Here is a 20,089-nt window from a genome sequence, read left to right on the forward strand (position 1 = left end):
AAGAGATTTCGGGGACATTGCTGGTCCAACATCTCGCTTTACAGAAATGGGGCCGGGGACGGGGTGCACCTTCCCAAGGCCACCCCATTGACGTGAGCAGCGAGGGCCGTCCAGAGCCGGGGCTCCTCCCCACCTCGGGTCTCCGCCCTCGTCACCCAGCCCACAGCACAGACACATCGACTTCAGGTCAAGAGCCGGCGAAGCACACGTCAGAGCAGGGGCCCGGGTACGTGGCGGCAGCCCAGCATAGGAGGCGCACCCCCAGGCGGCCTGCAGTGGCTCCTGTGAGCTCAGACCCCACCCCGGGGGCCTCCGGGAGCCCTCTGCTGCACCCCACCCCCAGCCAGCGGCAGGAAATAAGCCAGAGGGGACCAAGCGTTTAGGAACAAAATTTATTCCAATTTAAAACAGAATTCATTTCAGGAGAAAGATATGAAAAGTCAATTTCCATCAGGGATCTCTGGATTAAGGGGTCAGGGCCCCGACCCGCTGCCTGGACGTGGGCAGCTTTGGCCACAGAAGGTCGGCACTGAGCTGACAGCGCCCGTCCCTCAGCCCGCACAGACAATACATGCATTTCAAATGACAAAAGGTTTAAAAACAGCATTTTTATATAACATTCTTTTTTAAATAGGTTAAGGTTGGAATCGTGGGAAATCAGGACTGTATAATATACAAGGACAACCAGATGAGGTCCCCGCCGGCAGGCACGGTCCCCCATGGCCACCGGGGGCGTTGGCACTGCGAGGGCAGTTCTGCTGGGCGGCCAGACACGGCGGGAGGGGCTGGGAGGTCCGCACTCGGGGGAAGTGCCCCGAGGTGAAGTTCACCTCACACTGGGTGAGGGAGGGGCTGGGCCAGCAGGCCCAGGCGGGGAGGTTTGGCACTGCCCCCAGGTTTGTCCTGGGGTCTCGGCACACTGACCCCCTCGGGAAGTCAATACTTTGGGGGCCCCCCGACATGCTCACGCCAGCCCTCGAAGCCCAACCCCCACCCCTGTGTGACCCAGGCCCTCAGGAGGCTCACCACCAGCGGCACCACCTGCCCCCACGGCGTGCACCAGGATTCAGGCACAAACCCTCTCAAGCGGACACGTGGCACAAAAGGGGGCCCTGGGGTGGAGACGCCAGAGAACAAGCTCAGAAGCCTGGGCCCCGCCCGTCCCGCACCCAGCAGGCAGGGTAACCACAGGGACGCAGCCCCCGCCCGGGGCCCTAAGAGCCCGGCGGGGCCAGGGCTGGCACGGGGCTGGTTTGAGTTTTGAGCTGTTCCCTTGTATACGTTGAAGGCGTACCGAGTGCAGCCCTGTAGGGGCCAGACGTGCCGGGCGGGTGCAAGGCATCTCGGGCGTCCACTTACCCCACGTTTGTGCAAAACCGCCAACCACACAAAACCAACCACCGCAGTGCTCAGTCCACAACCCCCAGATAAACGGAGGGGTGAAACAGCACCCCTCCCCAGAAACCAGCGCCCCCTGCTTCCCACCTTCAGCCCCCCTGGGAGGCGCCTCCAAGTGCGGCCACGGCTGAGGGCCCACCACGGCTCAGCGCGGGGTGGCCCAGGCGGTGTGGCCCTCCCCGCAGGCGGGCACAGACGTGAGCCCGAGCTCGACGCCACAGACCCACCAGTGCGACCCTCCCTCCCTCCCTCCTGCTCTACCTCTCTGGGGCAGACCTGAGAATATTCTGGAAGAGTCCCCACCCCAACCTCACTGTTTCCAAGTTGGCTACGAAATAGAACAAAATAAACAGCCACTCCTGGGCCTCCTCCTGGCTCCCGGGCTCCAGGGGGCTCCCCAGCCTGCGTGGGCAGCAGGCCCAGGGGGCAGGGCGGGGCCGGGGAGCCCAGCCCAGAGAACTGCGGGGCCCCCAGGGCTCCCGTTGTGGGCAGAGCTGGGAGATGGACCCTGGGGGCTTGGTTTTATTTTGTGTCCTCAAAATAAAAATGGTTAGGCACTTCCCAGGGCAGGCAGCGGGGGGCGCCACCCACCCCCACTTCTTGGAGTCCGGTGAGCAGAAACAGCGAGAGTGGTGAGGATGTCAATAACTTAAAAAAGGAAGAAAGAAAAGTCCCAGTCTCTGCGTCTCCACGCCGTCCTTCCGAGATCAAGGAGACGCCAGGGAGGGGGCCTTCCTGGCAGGCCCTGGGGCCGGCGCCCCCACTGGCCTCGCGAGGTCTCCTCTCGACGTCTTGGTTCTGTTTTTTCTTTTTCCTTTTTTTTTTAATAGAAAAAAGCGAGCCACAAGTCAAGGCCAGAAAAAGGCGGCCTCTGCCACTGACAGGAGGTGAGAAGGTGCGCGAGCGTCTAGAAAGAAAGGCGCGTCCCCCATGACTGTGAGGCAAAGCCGTCCGCAGGAGAGCCCGGCGGGCGGGCGGCCGCTCACACCAGGTTGTACTCCTTCAGGTTGAGCTGCAGGATGGTGTCCTTGACCGCGGCGAAGACGAAGCGGATGTTCTCGGTGTCAGTGGCGCACGTGAAGTGGGAGTAGATGATCTTGTCACTGTCTGGGTTCAGGTCCACGAACATCTTCAGGATGAACTCCCGGGCCGCCTGAGCGTCCCGCTGGGGGCCTGGGGGAGGGGGAGGCGGAGGCAGAGGCGGAATGAGGGCCAGGGAGCCCCCCGGGGCACCCCTGCGCTTTCTGCCACTTGCTCCAGCCCTGCTCCGGCCTCTGCTCCCAGTTCTGCCCTGGCACCCTCCAACCCCCTGCCCACCTCCACCCACCAACGGCTCCGGGCCCATGGTGGGCTCACTGGTGGTGCCCACGTCCGACACTCCCACTGCCCCCTTCCTGCCTGGCCCGGCCTCAGTCCACCCCACCCACCCGACACAGGCACGTGTCCACACACACACGGGCGCGCACACGTTCAGACACACGGCTCAGCCATCCACCCACAGCCCTGCTGCCCCTCCCAGCGAGCCTCCTGCTCATGCCCCGCCACCCACTCCAGCCCGAGGGGCCGAAGGAGCCCACATTCCGGCCCACCCAGCCTCATCACTGTGCCTTCAGAGGGGCCAGGCGCCCTGTTCTGTCCACAGGTGGCGGCTGTGTGGAGATGTCTGTGGGGTCTATGACCCTCCTTCCGCCTCCCACCTGTAACCCCTGCCAGCCTGCGGGGCTGTGAGTGCGGGAAGGAAGGAGCACCCCTGGGGGCCTCGGGAGGGAGTGCAGCTCTGGCCGATGCTCTGCAGAGGGGAGGGGGTGCAGGCCGCAGGTGGGGGTCTGTGCTTGGTCATTCTGCCTCCTGCCAGGAGCTCAGGCTGCTCCAGGGACAGCACAGGAGGGGTCCCGGGTCACCCCAAGTCCCCAGGGCCGCGCTCCTACAGGCCACTGAGCCCAGCCCAGCTCCTCGCTCAGGCCGTGGGCAAGCAGGGGCCTGGACACAGCCCCTCTGCTCCCAGGCCTGGGAGCAGTGCGTCCCACACGTCCCTCCCACTGCTTGTTTGTGACCGCAGACACTGCTCCCCAGGGCACACGGAGGTCTCCCCACCATCCAGGGCTTGAGGAGGAGCCCGGGCAGCTGTGGGCCCCACGCGGGCTCAGGACATGCGCTCCCGGAGGCTCCCGGCAGCGGCAAGCAGAGCAGCGGAGAGGGCGGGAGGCCGGGGTGGGGCGGCGCTCACCGTCGAACTCAGGGAAGTAATCCACCAGGTGGGAGTAGAGGATCTTGTCCTCCAGCAGGTCCTTCTTGTTAAGGAAGAGGATGACGGACGAGTTCTGAAACCATGGGTAGGTGACGATGGTCCTGAAGAGAGCCTTGCTCTCCTCCATGCGGTTCTGCGGGGGGAGGCGTGAGGGTTGGCGGCAGGGCCCGGGCAGGGCGGGGAAAGGGCCCCTCCGGGCTCAGCGCCAGGCCTACCTCGTTGTCCGACTCCACCAGCACCTGGTCATACTCGCTCAGGGCCACGAGGAACATGATGGACGTCACGTTCTCAAAGCAGTGGATCCACTTTCTTCGCTCTGATCTCTGTCCTCCCACGTCCACCATCCTGCAGGGCGGGCGCCAAGGGCTCATGCGGGTCTGCAGACCGCCCCCGCCCCCAGCAGGCTCCCCTCACCAGCTCAGCCGCATGGGCTAGAGCCAGCCCCCCGGTTCTCTGTCAGGGCCAGCAGAACCCGAGACCACTGAGCCAGGAGAACACAGCTCGTGACACCGGCAGGGTGCCAGCCACCTGCTACCCACGGAGCGCACAGGGCGCAGGCTGGACCAGCAGCTTCGGACGAACACCTGCATCTGGAAACCCATCTCCCCCGGGTGGGCAGCAGGCACCACCGATGGAACGCCGGAGCCTGCCCCAGCCCCAGGCAGGGTGGCAGGGGAGTGGGCTGTCTGGCTGGAGACATCCAACCAACATGGATGCTGACAACAGGGGGCGGGAAGGGGGACGCTGCACACGGCGCCCTGAGAACCATGGCTGGTCAGCCTCCTCTACTTGTGAGTTTCCCACGCTTTCCATACTAAGGAAACACACGACTTGTTAAAACAAAGGCAGCCGCGGGAGAGGAGGGCAGGCCACAAAGGCAGGGTCCACGGGGCTGGACAGACATGGGCGCAAGGGGCCGGGAGAGGCAAATCCACCTGAGGGCTTCACAGAGGAGGTTCCACCAACACCAGCGGACGGCCCTGCCGAGTCACTGAGGGGCTGGGCAGGTGGTGACCGAGGCCAGGACCCCACCGGCGGCTGTGGCCCACCTGGGGAACAGGGAACAGCAGCGGGGCCGGGCCAGGCGCCCTGAGGTCAGGTCTTCACATGAGGTCCCCTGTTTGGGGCCAGGCTTGGGGCCTCATTCAGTGCTGTGTGAGCTCGGATCAGGGCACAAGCTCAGTGCCTGCGTACTCACAACCAGACAAGGAGGGAGCTGGGTGAGGGGCAGCTGGGAGAAGGGTGGGGGCCACGCCACAGCTGGGACAGCTGGCAGAGAGCACACATGGGGTTGGGGTGGGAGGAGAGGGGACAGGCGTCCCGGACAGAGGGCCCAGTAGGTGCAGAGGCCAACATGAGGCCATGTGAGGGGAACCCAAGATGTGAGGTGGGAAGGAAGGCCTGTGACGGCCCCAGCCTATGCTGAGGCCCCAGACCCCATCAAGAATCTGATTGAAAAAGAAACCAAAATGCTGAACTCTCACCAGAAAAATGTACCATCAGGCACCTGCTGGGTGACGCCCACGACTTCTGAGGGCCCAAGGGAAGCACACACAGCTCTGACGGGTGAGAGGGGGCAGGGGACTGGGCAGGGGAGGCTCTCTCCTCTCTCCCGGAAGCTTCTGCCTGAGCAGTGGGGGGCCCCAGGGGCAGAGGTGGGTCTCAGGCCAGAGTGCACCTCAAGGCAAACCCAACAAACTCCTCTCAGGCCCCAGGGCTGGTGCTTCGAGGCCACAGGACAGATCCGGAGGGGAGCACCTTCTCTGGGGCCTCTCCCTGGAGCTACACAGCAGGACTGAGTGCAGCTGCATGAGGGGGACTCGCAGCTGGAGCCAGGCCCCCACCCGGATGCTGTCCCTTGGAGAGCCAGGCAAGCAGTGTCCCCCAAATTCAGTCCAGTTGGAACCTGGAAACAGGCCTGATTTGGGAGTAGGGACACTGCAGATGCCTCTGATTAAGGTGAGGCCACACTGGAGTGGGGGGCCCTGAATCCACTGACCGATGGTGTCACTGTATCAGGGAAATCTGGACACAGACACGGGGAGGGGCCACATGACAATGGACAGAGAGATGGAGTGAGGCTTCTACAGTCCCAGGGACGCCAAGGACTGCCCGCCCTGCCAGAAGCTGGGAGGACACGGGGCTGAGTCCCCACTGCGCCCCATGAGAGCCTGGCCCTGCCACCACCTTGATCTCTACCGTCCGGCCTCCAGAGCTGGGAGAGGACCCATTTCTGTGGTTCTAAGTTTCCATCTGTGGTCATTTGTTACGGCTACCCCAGGGGACACACACTTAGCCTTGCCACTTGGCAGCTCTGGATGAGCTGTGACCTCACAGAGTGGCGGGGCCCGTCCTCAGGGACAGCCCTGAGTCCACCCTGGCTGTGGGACCAGCAGGACTGGGCCCCAAGGGAGATCTCCTCAATCCTCCACTGGCCCGGAGCACCCTTGCTCCGGCCTGAACCCCAGACCACCCCTCCCCACATGTGCCAGCAGCCCCCTCATCCGAGGCCACCTCCCCAGGCCTCCCCTGACCAGCCCAGCCTGTGGAGTGGCCACGCCCCCTCACGGCACCACCGGCCACGGGGCCCCGGCACAGGCACCCCAGCACGGGTACCTGAAGATGATGTTCTCCAGGTCGAAGGGGTACTCGATGATGCCGGTGGTGGGCACGCGGACCCGCAGCACGTCCTGCTGGGTGGGCAAGTAGCCTGAGGTGGCGATGCGGTCCACATCGGTCAGGTAGCTGCAACACAGCAGGACCGGGCTGCTCAGGCCCGCCAGCAAGGGGGGCCCCCGGCATTACCTGTCTGCCAAGTGGCTAGGAGGGGCCTCGCTAGCAGGGGCTGAAGCAGCCGGAGTCGTTGGGACAGGACATTTCAGGGACAGACAAGGCCCTGGCCAGGGAAAGCCTCGGGACAGAACCCCAGCCGGCTCTGAGGGAGGCTCTCTACTGGACCTGCCCAAGGATGGGTGTCCAGACGGAGCCCGGGAACCAGTGCGGGGTTTCTGAGAAGAGGCTGTGGCTGGAGGTGACTTTTCAAACACACACCTATTATTTTAGAACAGTTTCAGATGCACAGAAGAGCTGCAGGGGTGGAACAGAGAATCCAGCCAACACCTGGCCTTCCGTAGTGAAACTGGACGTTATGCCTGCACACCGGTCACACCAACAAGCCAGCGGCAGACAGCACCACTGACCAGGCCCGTCCTCTCCACGGGCTCCTCGGGGCCCCCGCCCGCCTGGCCCCCACCCCGGCCCACTCACTACTTGGCGGAGTCGGAGAGCTGGTACTCCCGCCGGCGGTCGTAGCACTCCTGGATGCCGGGGTCGTTCCACAGGGTCTTGATGGCGCTGACGTACCGGTGCTCGAACGTCGTCACCTTCTCCACATCCACCTCCCTGATCAGGAGTGCGTTGGCCTGGGGAGGAGGGGCGCCGGGGACACTCAGCGCTGGCGACTCCAGGTTCCCAAGCATGTGTTAGAGAGAAGCGAGGGCGACTGGCAGTGACTGGCCCCTGTGTGAGGCCCCCAAAGCAAGACCCTGGACTGAGGCAGCTCCCAGGGGGCCCCGGCCGCCTGCCCCAGTGCTGGAGGGGCGGCACTGGTTCACTTTTGAAGGTGGCGGAGCAGGCGGCATGGGAAACAACCACATATGTAGACAAGCACATTCTTTAAAAAGCGTCCTAGGCAGAGACTCAAAAGAGGGGACTGTGGCCTCCATGAGCAGGACAGAGGGACAGACCAGCCGGCAGCTCCCGTGCCCCATGTCACAGATGAGGACATGGCCAGGAAGCCGCTGTGACCTAAGAAGAGGTGATTGGTCCCCACCCCCATTTCTAGGCACCCAGCTCCTGGGACCTAAGCATCTCTGAAGGTCTAGTGTCTGGGGGCTTGTGGGCGGCCAGGGAGCGGGGCTGACAGCCAGAGGAACCCACCAGGGAAGAGGAGGCTGAGCCGAGGGTCAGTGGGACCATCGATCATGCCTCCAGCATGAGGCCTCCACACAGACCCTGAACCACACACAGGCTCGGGGACCTGCTCCTCACCAGCCACACTGAGATGCTGCCCCAGAGATCCACGCACGCATGCACACACGTATACACACATGCCGTGCGTGCTCACACAATGCACATACGTGCCCTGACGTGCACCGACGTGCACATGCACACAAAGACACATGCACACAAGGACAACACTGGGATAACAAGGCTCTCAGGAGACCCCATCTCTCCTCCAGCCCACTTCCCATGCCTGTGCTCAGGGCGCTCCAGCCATGTGACCGGCCACACTTGGCTCAAGGACTAGGGAGGGGACACATACCCCCGCCCCAGCTCTGGAACCCACACGTGCCCGGTGATGCTCTCCAGCACCCACCCCCCACGGCTGTGTCTTTCAGGCCCTGCTTCGTGCCCCCCATCCTGCCCGCCTCTCACTCTGTGCTTGGAGAAGCAGACATGAGCCCCAGAAAACCCCACTGACTGTGGGTGCAAGCACATCAGAGACCAGAGATCTGTTCTCCAGCCACAGTGCCCCTGCCACTGTACCAAAAGCTGCCAAGGACGGTGGGGGAACGAGTAGGCGTGGCCTGTGCCTATAAAACTGCACTTATGGAGCCTGTCCTCAGTCTGCCCGCCCTGTTCCAAATGCTGTGGGGCGTCCATGGTCCCAACGGGGCCTGTGCTCTGGACGGGCCTCCGTGGGGAGCAGTTACACAGACCAGGGGCCAGAGGGCGAGAGGCTCCAGCAAGACCCACACGCGAGTCCCCCGCCCCGGCCGGCAGGGCCCCCAGCCCAATGCTGGGCCCTGGAGGGTCCCTGATCGCCCGTGAACCGGGGCTCAAGGGAGGAAGTCACCCATATCTGGTTAACTGGCCTTCTTAAGCCTCAAAGTAAATGGATTAGTTTAAACTATACTGGGCCATGCGGACAGGGGTGCCAGGCAAACTGTTGGGGTTGAATGAGAAGCCTCAGAAAACAGACCTACAAAAGCAAAGCCAAGGGAGGCTGCCAGCGGGAGCCTGCTAGGGGCCGGCCCAGGAACGCTGCTCGGACAGCGGGCAGGCGGCTCCTCCAGAGGGCAGACCTGGAGTTACCACCAGACCACACACCTCCACCCTGGACACATGCCAGAAGTGAGGACGGGTGTGCAAACAAAACTTTCACAGGAATGTTACAGCTGCGTGTCTGCAAGTGCCAGAAAGTGCCAGCAACCATGCATCCCTCAACAGGTGATGGTGAGCACCACGTCCCTCCACACATGGGACCGTCACTCGGCCGTGGGAAGGAGGGCAGCCCTGACACGCACCCCCACGGGGCCGGGCCCTGAGAGCATGACGCTCAGGGAGAGAAGCAGACACAGGAGGACACACAGTGTGTGATTCTGTGGATGTGAGGCGTCCAGAACAGGCCAGTCCACAGACACAGGGAGGGGGCTCCTGGCTGTCAGGGGCTGGAGCGGGGGCAGGGGTAACTGATAATGAGGATGGGGTTTCTTTCGGGGTGATGAGATGAGAATGTTTTGGAGTTAGACAGCTGTGATGGTTGCATGGCTCTGAGAATATGCTAAACACGAGTGAACCGCACACTTTAAATGGGTGACATGGTCTGTAAATGTTCTCGATAAAGCTGTCAACAAAGACAACAGGAGGAAGTGCCACCCCCACAGGGTCGCAGAGGGTCAGACCCGTGTGCGGGGTGCCGGGGGGGGGTGGAGCGCACATAGCCCGCCCGCGGGCCAGGCCCCACCTTGTTCTGCTCGTACTTGTACAGGATCTTCAGGGTCTCCATGGCCCGGATCATGGCCTGCATGGCGGTGAAGATGTTCTGGTACACCAGCTTGGTGAAGCCACGCTTGTCCTCCTCCGAGTAGCCTGCCCCGTGGATGATCCGCATCTGCTTGATGAATGTGCTCTTCCCGCTCTCGCCGGTGCCTGCAAACCGGCCAGTGAGATGGGGCAGGGACCAGGATGAGCACCTGGCCTCCCCCGCAGAGGAACAGAGGCCGGGGGAGAGTAAGGGGGACGTGGGCAGGCGCTGGGCCCGCGGGACGAGCAGGTGGGCACCCCAGCGCCCGCCCTCTGGGCAGGAGAGGAGTGGCTGCAACACGACCGGGTCTGAATTCAACTCCGGGCCACAGCTGGGGAAACTGAGGCCCGATGAGGGAAGTGCCTTCACTACCAGCCACCACCCTGACAAGCGGGTCGGGGCTCCTGCAGGGCTCGCTCACACAGCCCCCTACGCCTCCTGCACCACTGCCCCGCTGAGCCCTGCTCCTAGTCCACAACTGCCAGGAGGAACAGCTTCCCTCTGGGGCACGGGTTTGGTGTCTGCGTCAAAGGCCACACTGGGCTTCACAGGGCACCATGTCGTCACCCCACGGCCCCCCAAAGCTGCTTTCTCAGCCCCTGAGCCTGTATCTCACCCCCTTCAAGCCACCCCTGGCCCTGGGACCACGGCACTTGGACAGCCCCGAGGCCCACTTCCCCCATCTGCCCAGAGGCCCTGCGGGAGCAGGAGGTCTCCCTGGGTGCTCCCCGCTCCCGGCTCCCCTCCCCTGCCCTCCCAGTCCCACCGCCCAGGGGCAGCAGCCTCAGCAGCCTCGCTCAGGCCAGCACGCTGGGCCCGCCTCTGAGGGGGCGCCCAGAGGCCCTGCTGCCCCTGGGATCGAAGGATCAGAGACAGCAAGAAAACCGCCCAGAAAGAGGCCAGCGGCCGCCACATCCTCCTCCTGGCCCTGTGGTCCCTCCCCAGCCCCAGCCCTGCCCTGGGGCCTCTCCTGCTTCAGCCTCTCACAGCCTTGTCACCCCCTGAACAGCAAACCTGTCCCCCGACTTTCACTCACCCCCTCAAAAGGGGACAGCAGTTTTCGTGGCTTTAACGTGTCCACGAATCTCTGCCACGCCTCACAACCAGGGGTGGAGGCTGACTCCCACCCAGGGAGGCGAGCTGGACTCTGGCTCACTCTGACCAGCAGGATCTGACCACTGGTGGGGCGCCCCCTCTGAGATGGCCCTTGGAGGCCCTGGGCCCCCTGCTTTCTCTGGGACTCTCACTGGCGGCAGTGGGCTGGGGCAGCGCTGCGGGGACCCCGTGGGGAGGAGCCACGTGAGGGGACACCCTGGAAGCGGCTCCTCTGGCCCCGGTCAAGCCTTCAGATGAAGCAGACCCGGCCGACAGCTTCCCTGTGGCCTCATGTGAGACCCTGAGCCAGAACCACCCAGACTCCTGACCCTCAGAATCCGTGGGAGATGACAGTTGTTCCCTATTTTCAGCTACTAAAGTACGGCATGATTTTCTTACACAGCAAGAGAGAACTTCTAAGTGCTAAGGACATACGTCCTCAAACCCCTGCTTAGTAACCAACACGGGCCCTGTTTACCCACGGACTGAAGCCCCAGTGCCCCCTTTTGGGGACTCAGAACCTTCCAAACTCACTCCAACCCTCATATCTAGGCTCCCCACTAATCCCCGGCTCTGAGTCGCCTGCATCCGCCCACCTCCAGACATGCCTGAGCTGTGCCCTGCCTAAGATGCTGGCCCCCTCAACTGCCACGGTGCCGTGGCCAGGGCTCCAGGAAGCCCCCCGGCACTGGCAGGCAGCTCTCCCTCTGCACTGGGAACCGTCACTGCTGCCAGGGTGGGGTCTCTCTCAGGCGCCTGCAGCTCACCTCCCTGACCCTGAGCTCCTGGTCTGTGTACCCCACACTGACCTCACTGTCCTCCAGCAGGAGGCCTTCCTCCAGCATCTGAGTAACTGGCCACGGGCCTGAGCTTACCCAGGGAAAGCTGAGTCTCAGACTGGACAAAGCAGGGGCCTGGCTGCAGCCCCCCTTTCCAGGACCTCTCTCAAGGCCTCCAGTCCTTTTAAGAATAAACATGACTTTGGTTCTGTCACCAAGCAGTAACTACCCTGACACCACCCCCACCTCCTCCTGCCACAACATCAACCAGAGCCAGACGCTGCTGCCACCAAGCCCCCCACCGAGTTCCAAGGCAGGAGGAGTGGGAAGCCGGCACTGAGCCCACGTCTCCACAGAGGGAGCCACGCACTGCTCCCTCCCTGCACACTGCGGGGGAGGAAGGCCAGCACACAGGAGCACTGTGTCCCGCACTGTGTCCTCCGGCCCAGGGCCCCCGGGCACTGCTGACACCAGGGTCGTCCTGGGTGCTGCGGGCTGTGGAGCAGCCTCCCCGGCCCCCACCCACTCGATGCCAGGGGCCCCAGTCATGACGACCACGGATGTCCCCAGACACACCACCCAGTGTACCCTGAGACAGGATCGCCTGGGTCAGAACCCCCGTTTTTGGCCCATTTGGAAGGGCCTCACACTGGAAACACTAAACAGTGGGCCCAAGAGCCCGACCCCCTGCAGCCCCACAGGTCAGCCAAGGCGGATACGGTGGCCACTCAGGCCGGGGCGCTGCTGGGAAAGGATGCCGCGTGAGCACAAGGGCGTGGGGAGACCAAGACGGCTTCCCTCCCCATGACAGGTGGAGGACAGGCGGTGCAGGCGCCCCAAAGGGTCTCACATGCACACCCGTGTACACAGCAGCGGCCCTGGAGGGACAGCGGGCGGGGAGTGTCCACGGAGGAGCCCTAAGCAGCGACCAGAGCGCAGCTGACGGAGAAGGGGGCAATGTGCTGGGCCTGGGACACCCCCCTAAAACCAAGAGACGGGAAGTGGGACTTGGCCCCTGGAGATGTCAGAGGTCCTGGACAGGGCCTCACGGTCCCATCTGCGCATCCCACGCGGGCGGGCAGAGTGGCTACTGCGAAGACAGTGGATGTGACTGAGTGCTGGAGATGCAGAAGGCACAGTGAGGTGACGAAGGCGGTGACTGACCCGCCCGCAGGGCACGTCCCACAACACACACGTGACTCCTCCTCACACGGTGCCCCTGCTCCCAGCATTTATGTCAGTGAAGCTGGGCAGAGTGCAGCCAAAGGGACGCGCCGGGGACAGCGAGCGAGGCCCGGGACATAGGATGGTCAGTGACCCCACCCGGGCAATGTCACTTTGCCAAGAAGGAAAGAGAAAGAGGGTGTGGAGGTGGCGGCCGCAGAGAGGCAAGGCCCCCGCGGAGAGCCCACCATCCAGTGCTGAGGGTCCTGTATCACCTGCGCTCTGGGCTGACAGCGACTGAGCGACAGGCACCAGCCCCGCGGGAGACTCCAAGGGCAAGAACAGCAGCGTGGGAGGCGGGAGGCGAGAGGCGGGAAGCAGGGGCCGTGGGCCCTCGGCCCTGGAAGCAGCAGGCCCAGCTGGCTCGAGGCACTCGGCCACCACTGTGCCCGGGAAGGAGGGAGGGACAGGCCCTGAGCCCGTGGAGCTGGCCAGAGCAGCCCGGCTTCCTTTCCAGGTGCCGAGCTCCAGGGCCAGCTCAGCCCGCACGCTGCCAGCACCCGGTGCTGGGTGCTGGGGCACTGGGACCCCGACACACTCAGCCCAATGTTCACCCACCCAAAGAAGTCTCGGGGTGCGAGGTCTGCCTGGACCTCTGGGCTGGGCCCATGTGGGGCTGGCCGCCCATCCAGTTCCACGACTGTGACCAATGCCCGGGGTCCTGGCCAGCTCCCACTCGTCCTGCCCAGCCCTCAGTCAGCTCCCCCTCGAAGATCTGGTCACCCACACCCTTCAGCTCAAAAACCTTCAGTGGCTGCCCACCCATTCTTCCTGAATGGACCAAATGCACTTGGCCCCGGTCCCCAGGACTGGCTCCAGCATGTGTCCCCCATGGGTCCTCTGCATCGCCAGTCCTTGCTTCAAGAACGGGGGCCCTGGCAGTCTGGGGGTCCAGCCCAGGCGTGGGGAGATCCCACCCCTGGGGGCCTGGCAGGGGTCACACACAGCAGGCTGGGAGCCTGCAGGAAGCCCTCTGGTGGCTCAGTGGCCCCACCACCGCCCCAGCCAAGCCAACTGCAGAAGAGGAAGACAGCTCCCAGGGTGAGGGGAGCGCCACCACTCCTCCTCCGCTGGTCCGCCAGGATCTAGGACAGCGAATCAGGAGGAAGTAAGTCTGAGCCCTGGCGCCCTGGGCAGCCACCTCCATGGGGGAGAGAAGAGGGGCAGGGAGGATGGCACTGGTCGACAGCACCTCGGAAGGACTCGAGGTGCGCAGCGCGGAAACACCCGCCCCAGCATCCACACCCCCGGGGCGGGTAGCTGCCACCCAGCAAGAGAACCCTAGTGCTGGACTCCGAAGCTGAGGTTTGGGGCTGCCATCCAGCCACCCATGACTTTAGGATGTGGGTAATGAACCCAGAACCCCAGGACCACACGAGGCCCAGAGGAGAGCACTGAGGGGATCTGGGCTCCTGGAAACACAGTCCAGAAATCCAACACAGGCCTCAAGCTGTGTTAACAGGTCCGAGATCAAAGCGGGGGCCAACCTTACACTGGGAGACAGAGGAAGTGCAGAACCCTCGCGCAGCCGAGGATGGCGATTACATGCTCCCCCAGCTCCCGCTCGCTCTATCATTCATTCACTCATTCACTCGGGGGGACAGCTAGCACCCCACCCCCCCAGGACAGGTGAGGGAGGTGAAGCACAGAGAGGTCAAGCAGATTTGCTGAGGTCACACAGTCAGTACCTGCCAGACCTTAACAGACTCGGGTCTCCTGGCTTCACACACGTCCATCTCCCCAGAGAACGGGGAGAAGGCAGGGGCACGGGAACAGCTCTCCCGGGCCGGCCACGGGGCCTTCGGGGACAACGCGCCAGTGGCGCCTGCGTGGACTAGGGCCAGGAAGACCAAGCGGATGACAAGAGGGCCCTCTGGACATTCCCCTTCATCTGATCCCCGCCCTGCGGCAGGTGAGTCGGCAGGGCCAGCCTTACCGCCTGGGGTAACTCCAAGGCCCCACTTTTGTCCCCACGTGCTGGGTCCTACTGCAGCCCCTCCTGCAGCCCAGCTCTCAGAGCTGGGGAGACCCGGTGTGAGCCCCCAGTCCCGCCCAGCCCTGCCGTGTGGCCCACCTGCAGGTGTGTGGGCAGTTGCTAGGCCTGGGGAACGGAGGATCCCTGCCCACCCATTGAGACTTGGATGAGAGGGCTGATGGAGCAGAGACAGGACGACCCGCCTCCCATTCAAACTCCACCCCACAGGCCTTGGTGAGGGGTCGGACCTGTCAATTCTAGGCCCGACCAGCCAGCGGTGGGGAGCAAACCTCCATGGCGCAGGAAGGGTGGTTTCGGGCAGGTCCTGCTGGGAGCCACTCCTTCCAAGGGTGCGCCCACCAGGCCCCGCACCAGCCGGGCTGGAACCATAATAGGGAACCAGATGGCCGAGCTCTGAGGGCCAAGTTCCAGGGGCCCGGTGGCAGGAAAAGGGGGTTCTGCTCCTAGCAGAGGGAGCCCCGACGACACCGAGAGAAGAAGCATCAGGGCAGACGCACCCCCTAGTGTGAAGTGCATCACCCTCACTCCTCCCATCACCCAATATCGGTCTGACGACTGTCCTTCTGCAAAAGAGAACACCCGGGCTCAGGAGGCACTCAGGGACAGAACCCTCCGCCCCTCCGGCTCTGGCCTGGTGGGCTTGCCGCGGACTCCGGCAAAGCCCCCGGTGGGAAGAGTGGTGGTGACGGGGCCAACAATGCCTTCTGCTTTGCTGAGCACCAACTGTGTGCCAAGAGCCCCACGGACATCATCACCCTGACCCCAGACAGGAGAGTGTGCGGGCAGGGGAGCCGCGGTCCCCCCCACTGCTGGCGCTGGCTCGCACGGGAGCCCTCACAGACAGCCCACCCCGTGCCGGTTCACAGGAGGGCCTCGGGAGGGCGGCAGCTGCAAGCTGTCCCCCCGGAGTCTCTGTCCATACAAAGCCTCACATCCAGGTGAGATGTGAGGCCACCCAAAGCTGGGGCACCTGGTTACCCCCATTCCATCTGCCTGGGGCAACTTTGTTCAATTAACAAATCAAAGTCACTGGGCAAACATCTCTGAGGCCCACAGAGCTCTGTGCTGGGCCACGGGCAGGGTGGCTGAGACTGGAGGTGGGAAATGGTAGAGGGAACAAGGGGCAGCGACCGTCCAGAGGCCCCATAGAGGAAAGAGACCAGGGCCACAAGGGAGGCAGAGGGGCCCCTACGAGTGGTGGCACAAATTCCCCCAGCCAGCCAGCCTGAGGCCTGGGGGCCCAGTTCTGACAGCAGCTGGAGTTCCACCAAAAAAAAAACCCGCGCATGTGTGCCCCCGAAGCCTGTGAGATGTCACAGTCCCGTCTGTGGACACCTGCCCCACAGCTCACTGTCCTGAGGGGAGTGGAGGGCTCTGTGGAGGACCAGAGACAGCGGCTCCTTCTGAGAGCACCCAGTTCCCCACACCCATCTGGCTCAGTCCCAGACCAGAACGGCCCACCCAGGGCAGGACTCTGCCCCCAAGGCTGTCGGGGTGGAGGAGGGACAAGCGAGCTCCCGCCCCTCCCGCAGGGCTCCTCCACTGCTCTCTGGTCTCCCTGCAGCCGCCCCAGGCCCCCAGCCCAGCAGCACTAGTGACCGAGACAGGCCCCTGGGCTGCAGGGAGAAGGGCTCCGCCACAAAAGTCAGAAAGTGAAACCTTCTGTGGTTAAACATCGCAGGCAAAGCGCTTCCTCAAGTCTCAGCAGCGATCAGTGGAGTCAGCCAATCCGCCCAGAGGCATCTGTGCACGTGGAGTCTGGAACCCAGGGATACACCTGGCAAGGCCACGCTCCTAGCCCCGGCAACACTCGTGTCCTTCCTCCGAGTCGTTCCCTGGGGCCCCACGGGAAGGGAGAGTCCCGTCCGGGCGCAGGAAACCGATGGAGGGGAGTTCTGAGGGCAAGTCTGGGCTCCTGCACCTCCGGGGACAGCGCCCTAAAAAGTAGACCCCTTCGGTAACACAAAATTCCACTTAATTTTAAAGCACCCAGGACACACCCCAGGTGGGCCGCGAAGGGCGGACGAGAGGCCCCACGGAGCTTCCTGCTCTGGGGTGTCTGCGGGGGACGCGCAAGGCCACTGCCAGGAGCCATGGCCATGCTCCACTCCGCGCCTCAAAGCACGGGGAGGCGCGCCCTTCCCGCCGGGGCCACCACACCCCAGGCCGGATTCCGGGCCTTTTCACTGCCCTTGGGGGCCAGCGCGGGCCGGACAGGAAGCCTGCAGAACTGACCGCCCTGCTTTATTTAGAAATCCCGGAGCCGCTCGGGCACAGCCTGGCCAGCACGCTGAGCCTCCAGAAACAGGGTTTTAACGGGAAACCTGCCCTAAGGAACAGACAAGGAGCCTCCTCAGTGGTTGTCGCTGAGTTTCAGAAACGTGGGGACAAGGGCAGCACCTGAAGCAGGACAGACCACGGCAGGCAGAGCCAGCAGCCCAGCCCCGGCCCCGGCCCCAGGAGCTCCGAGCTGGGCTTCGAGCCCTTCTGTAAAGTGGGAGAGCGATGCTGAGCGGGCGGGACTGCCGCGTGTCCGCTACAGAGATGGCTGGCTGCTCCCACACCCCGCCACAGGCCAGCGTCAAGGACCAACAAAAAAAGGCTCACTTTTTAAGCATTCACAAAGCATCGAGTGAAACAGCCCACACTGCTCACACACCAGCTCGGCCACAGACGTTTTACACCACGTACTGCCAAGGGGCGGGGCTGATTCTGGTAACACAAATGGGGTGATTCTGCCCCTAGGGGACACTGGGCATGTCTGGGGACATCTGTGCTTTGTTGGGACAGGAGTGCTCCCAACATTGAAGGGGTGGGGCAGGGAAGCGACTCAGTACCCTCCCCCAGCCTCCAGCACGTCCCCTGGACCTCTGCTCGGCATTCACAGCCGCCCTCCTGCTGTCATAAACCTTCACCTTGGACCTCACGTTGTCCTCATTTTCCTATCTGCACCCCCATGCCTAGGACTTAACAGCTTCCGGAGCCAGGTGCACAATTCCCCGTCCTGCAAGCTAGCGGTGGGGAGGACTGGGTGCCTCTCTGGGATCACAAGCAGGGAAAGGGCGGGACTGCAGACACAGGTGCTCCTGCAGCCAACACCCTGTGCCCACCGGTGGGGACCAAACACTTTCAGACTCCCTGCAAGGCTCCTCAGCCCAGGCCCAGGGAGACACACACCAAGGCTGCAGGAGCGCAGGCTACTGACCTGCGTCCTTGAACCCCAGATCAATCTGGAGCCTGAGTACGCTCAGGATGGGCGGCGGGGGCGTCCGGAGGCTCACGCAGCCCCCAAGCAAGGCTGTCTGATAACATCAACACGCCGGTAACTTCCGAATCTGCCCTCTGAAAATAAAGTCTACCTCTACCGGCAAAACACAGCTCATGCCACACTGTCTTCCCAAGTGCCCCTGGGACCTCGCTGCAGGCTTCCTCCCAACTCTAAGGTTACTCTCTGCCTGTCTTTTCCGCAAAGATGGCCCACTGTACAGCCTTTAGACTGAGACACACTTAGGGAAAAAAACAGAGAAGGCATTTTATCCAAAGGAGGACCAGGAGGGTCCCCAAAGGTGGGTCTCACCAAGACCCGAGGCCTCCTGAAGGCCACCGACCCACCACCCGACTCGGTGCCTCCAAACTCCAGCACCATTCTGAGGGTGCACCTCTCTATGGCAGGACACCCCCCTCCACAGTGTCACAGCAGCATTTCCACCCTTCCTCAAAGCTCAAGCTCAGGAATGCAGTGGAGCTCTGGGGAAGGCAGGGCAAGGGCCTCTGTTGTGTAAACGACCTGCTTGCCTTTGACTGCAGAGGTAAGTCCTCTAACAGCCCTTATTTGGGGTGACAACACTTTGCCGACAGCTGGGCAGACTCGCTCCCTGCAACAGGTGTGCCTTGGGGAGACAGAGACTCGGACAGGAATCTTCTCCAGGAAGAGGAGGAGGACCCGGGTGACCGGGCTCCCACTGAGACGTAAGGAAAGGGGCTGAGGAGAGTCGATGATTTTGCCAGTTTTGAAAACCTGCCCAGGCTCCTCAGGGCTCCACCCGCCGTGGGCCACAAGGAGAGAGGAAAGGGTGTCTGCTCCCCCACGGGGTGTACTCCACTGCGGAGGGTCATGGGTTTTCCCCACAGAGGGCAGAGAGGCGGAGGGCCCGCCTGTGGGAATGGGGGTTGGAGGGGGACAGGGCTCCACCTGGTGGGAAGAGTCGAGAGGGATCTCAGGAAGTGAGGGGCGCGCCTGGTGGGTTATGGCCCAAAGGTCTGGCCCTGAACAGGTGTTGGGGGCAGCAAGGGGGGCACACCTGGTGGGGCAGAAACAGAGGGCCAGCCCTGTGCAGGAAGGGGGTTCATCCAGGGAGAAAGGGCAGAGGGCAGACCCTCGAGGGTTCGGGGACCTGACCTGGACAGCAGAAGCAGAAGCAGAAGCAGGCCCGACAGGGATCAGGCAGCAGAGGCAGGGGTTGATCCTGGGGCCTGATCTGAAAGGCAGAGGCAGGGGCTGGACCTGCAGGGACTGGGGACCTGCCCTGGACAGCACAGGCACGGGCGACCCTGAGATCCTGGGGCGCTGATGTGGACAGCGGAGGCAGGGGTTGGGCCCCTCTGGTTTCAGAGACTCCATCTGGACAGCACAGGCTGGGGCTGACCCTGCGGGGATCGGAACCGGATGGCCCAGAGGTGGACAGCACAGGCCGGCGCTGACCCCGCGGCCCGGGCCCCCGCCGCGGACAGCGCAGGTAGGCGGGGGCTGAGCCCGCCGCGGACAGCACGGGCACGGGCCGTGGACCGCACACAGGGCCCGGCCGGCACGCGCACCGCTGGCCCGCAGGACCCCGCAGGCCCGGCCCCACTCACCGAGCAGCAGCAGCTTGAGCTCGCGCCGGGCGTCGCGCTTGTCCCGCCGCAGCTGCTTCTCAATCTCCGCGTTGATCCGCTTGGACTCCTTCACCTCATCGCTCAGGCAACACGCCATCATGGACTCCAGAGTCATCGTCCCGGCCCCGGCCGCCCGCCGGCCGCCCCCGCCGCCGCCCCCCGGCCCGGCCCGGCCCGGCCCGGCCCTGGCCCGCAGCCGCCCCGGCCGCGCCCGCCTGGCCCTCGGCGCTCGGCCCCTGGGCCCGCGGTCCGCCTCGGCCTCCTGCGAGCGCCGGTCCCGCTCGGCCGCTAGTCCCTCCCGGCTGCCCTCCGCCCGCGCCGCTGCCGCCGCCGCCGCCGCCGCCAACCGCAGCCGCCGCGACCGAGCGACAGCGCCTCACAACCTAACCCGCGAGCAGACAGCGCCGACGGGCGGCCGGCGCGGCCAATAGAAGGGGGCGGTGGCCCGCGCGCCCGCCGCGGGGGCGGGACTAGCTGCAGGGATGGGCGGGGCGTCGCGCGGGCGGGGCGGGGCGGGGCCAGGCGGGCGCGCCCGCAGGTTAGGTTGCGCCGACGTGGGAAGGGGGACGCGCAGCCAGGAGCCGGGCGGGGCCGCCCGGGATTGTGGGAATGTGGCGGACTCGGCCCGTCGACTCGGCGGCGCTCGGCCCCGCTCGGCCCTGTTC

At 64.1% G+C, this 20,089-nt stretch overlaps 1 protein-coding gene across 1 annotated transcript; it reads right to left on the reverse strand.

Moving 5' to 3' along the window:
- Positions 1-378: 378 nt before the first annotated feature.
- GNA11 (G protein subunit alpha 11) lies at positions 379-19,818 on the reverse strand. The gene is made up of 7 exons (XM_072948014.1): positions 19,404-19,818; positions 9,396-9,580; positions 6,914-7,068; positions 6,263-6,391; positions 3,862-3,991; positions 3,626-3,779; positions 379-2,571 (listed from the first exon to the last, which is right to left on the reverse strand). The coding sequence occupies exons 1-7, from the start codon at positions 19,537-19,539 to the stop codon at positions 2,381-2,383; spliced, it is 1,080 nt and encodes a 359-aa protein (XP_072804115.1). The 5' UTR covers positions 19,540-19,818; the 3' UTR covers positions 379-2,380.
- Between the last annotated feature and the right edge of the window lie 271 nt (positions 19,819-20,089).

The sequence above is a fragment of the Vicugna pacos genome, chromosome 22 (genome assembly GCF_048564905.1).
Source record: "Vicugna pacos chromosome 22, VicPac4, whole genome shotgun sequence".
In the NCBI taxonomy this organism is placed as follows: domain Eukaryota; kingdom Metazoa; phylum Chordata; class Mammalia; order Artiodactyla; family Camelidae; genus Vicugna; species Vicugna pacos.

Coding starts and splice junctions, on each gene's coding strand:
- GNA11 (XM_072948014.1), bottom strand. CDS start 19,539: ATGACTCTGGAGTCCATGATGGCGTGTTGCCTGAGCGATGAGGTGAAG. Junction 3,992..6,262: donor CTGGAGAACATCATCTTCAG/GTACCCGTGCTG, acceptor CCCGCCCTGCAG/GATGGTGGACGTGGGAGGAC. Junction 3,780..3,861: donor TGGTGGAGTCGGACAACGAG/GTAGGCCTGGCG, acceptor CTCCCCCCGCAG/AACCGCATGGAGGAGAGCAA.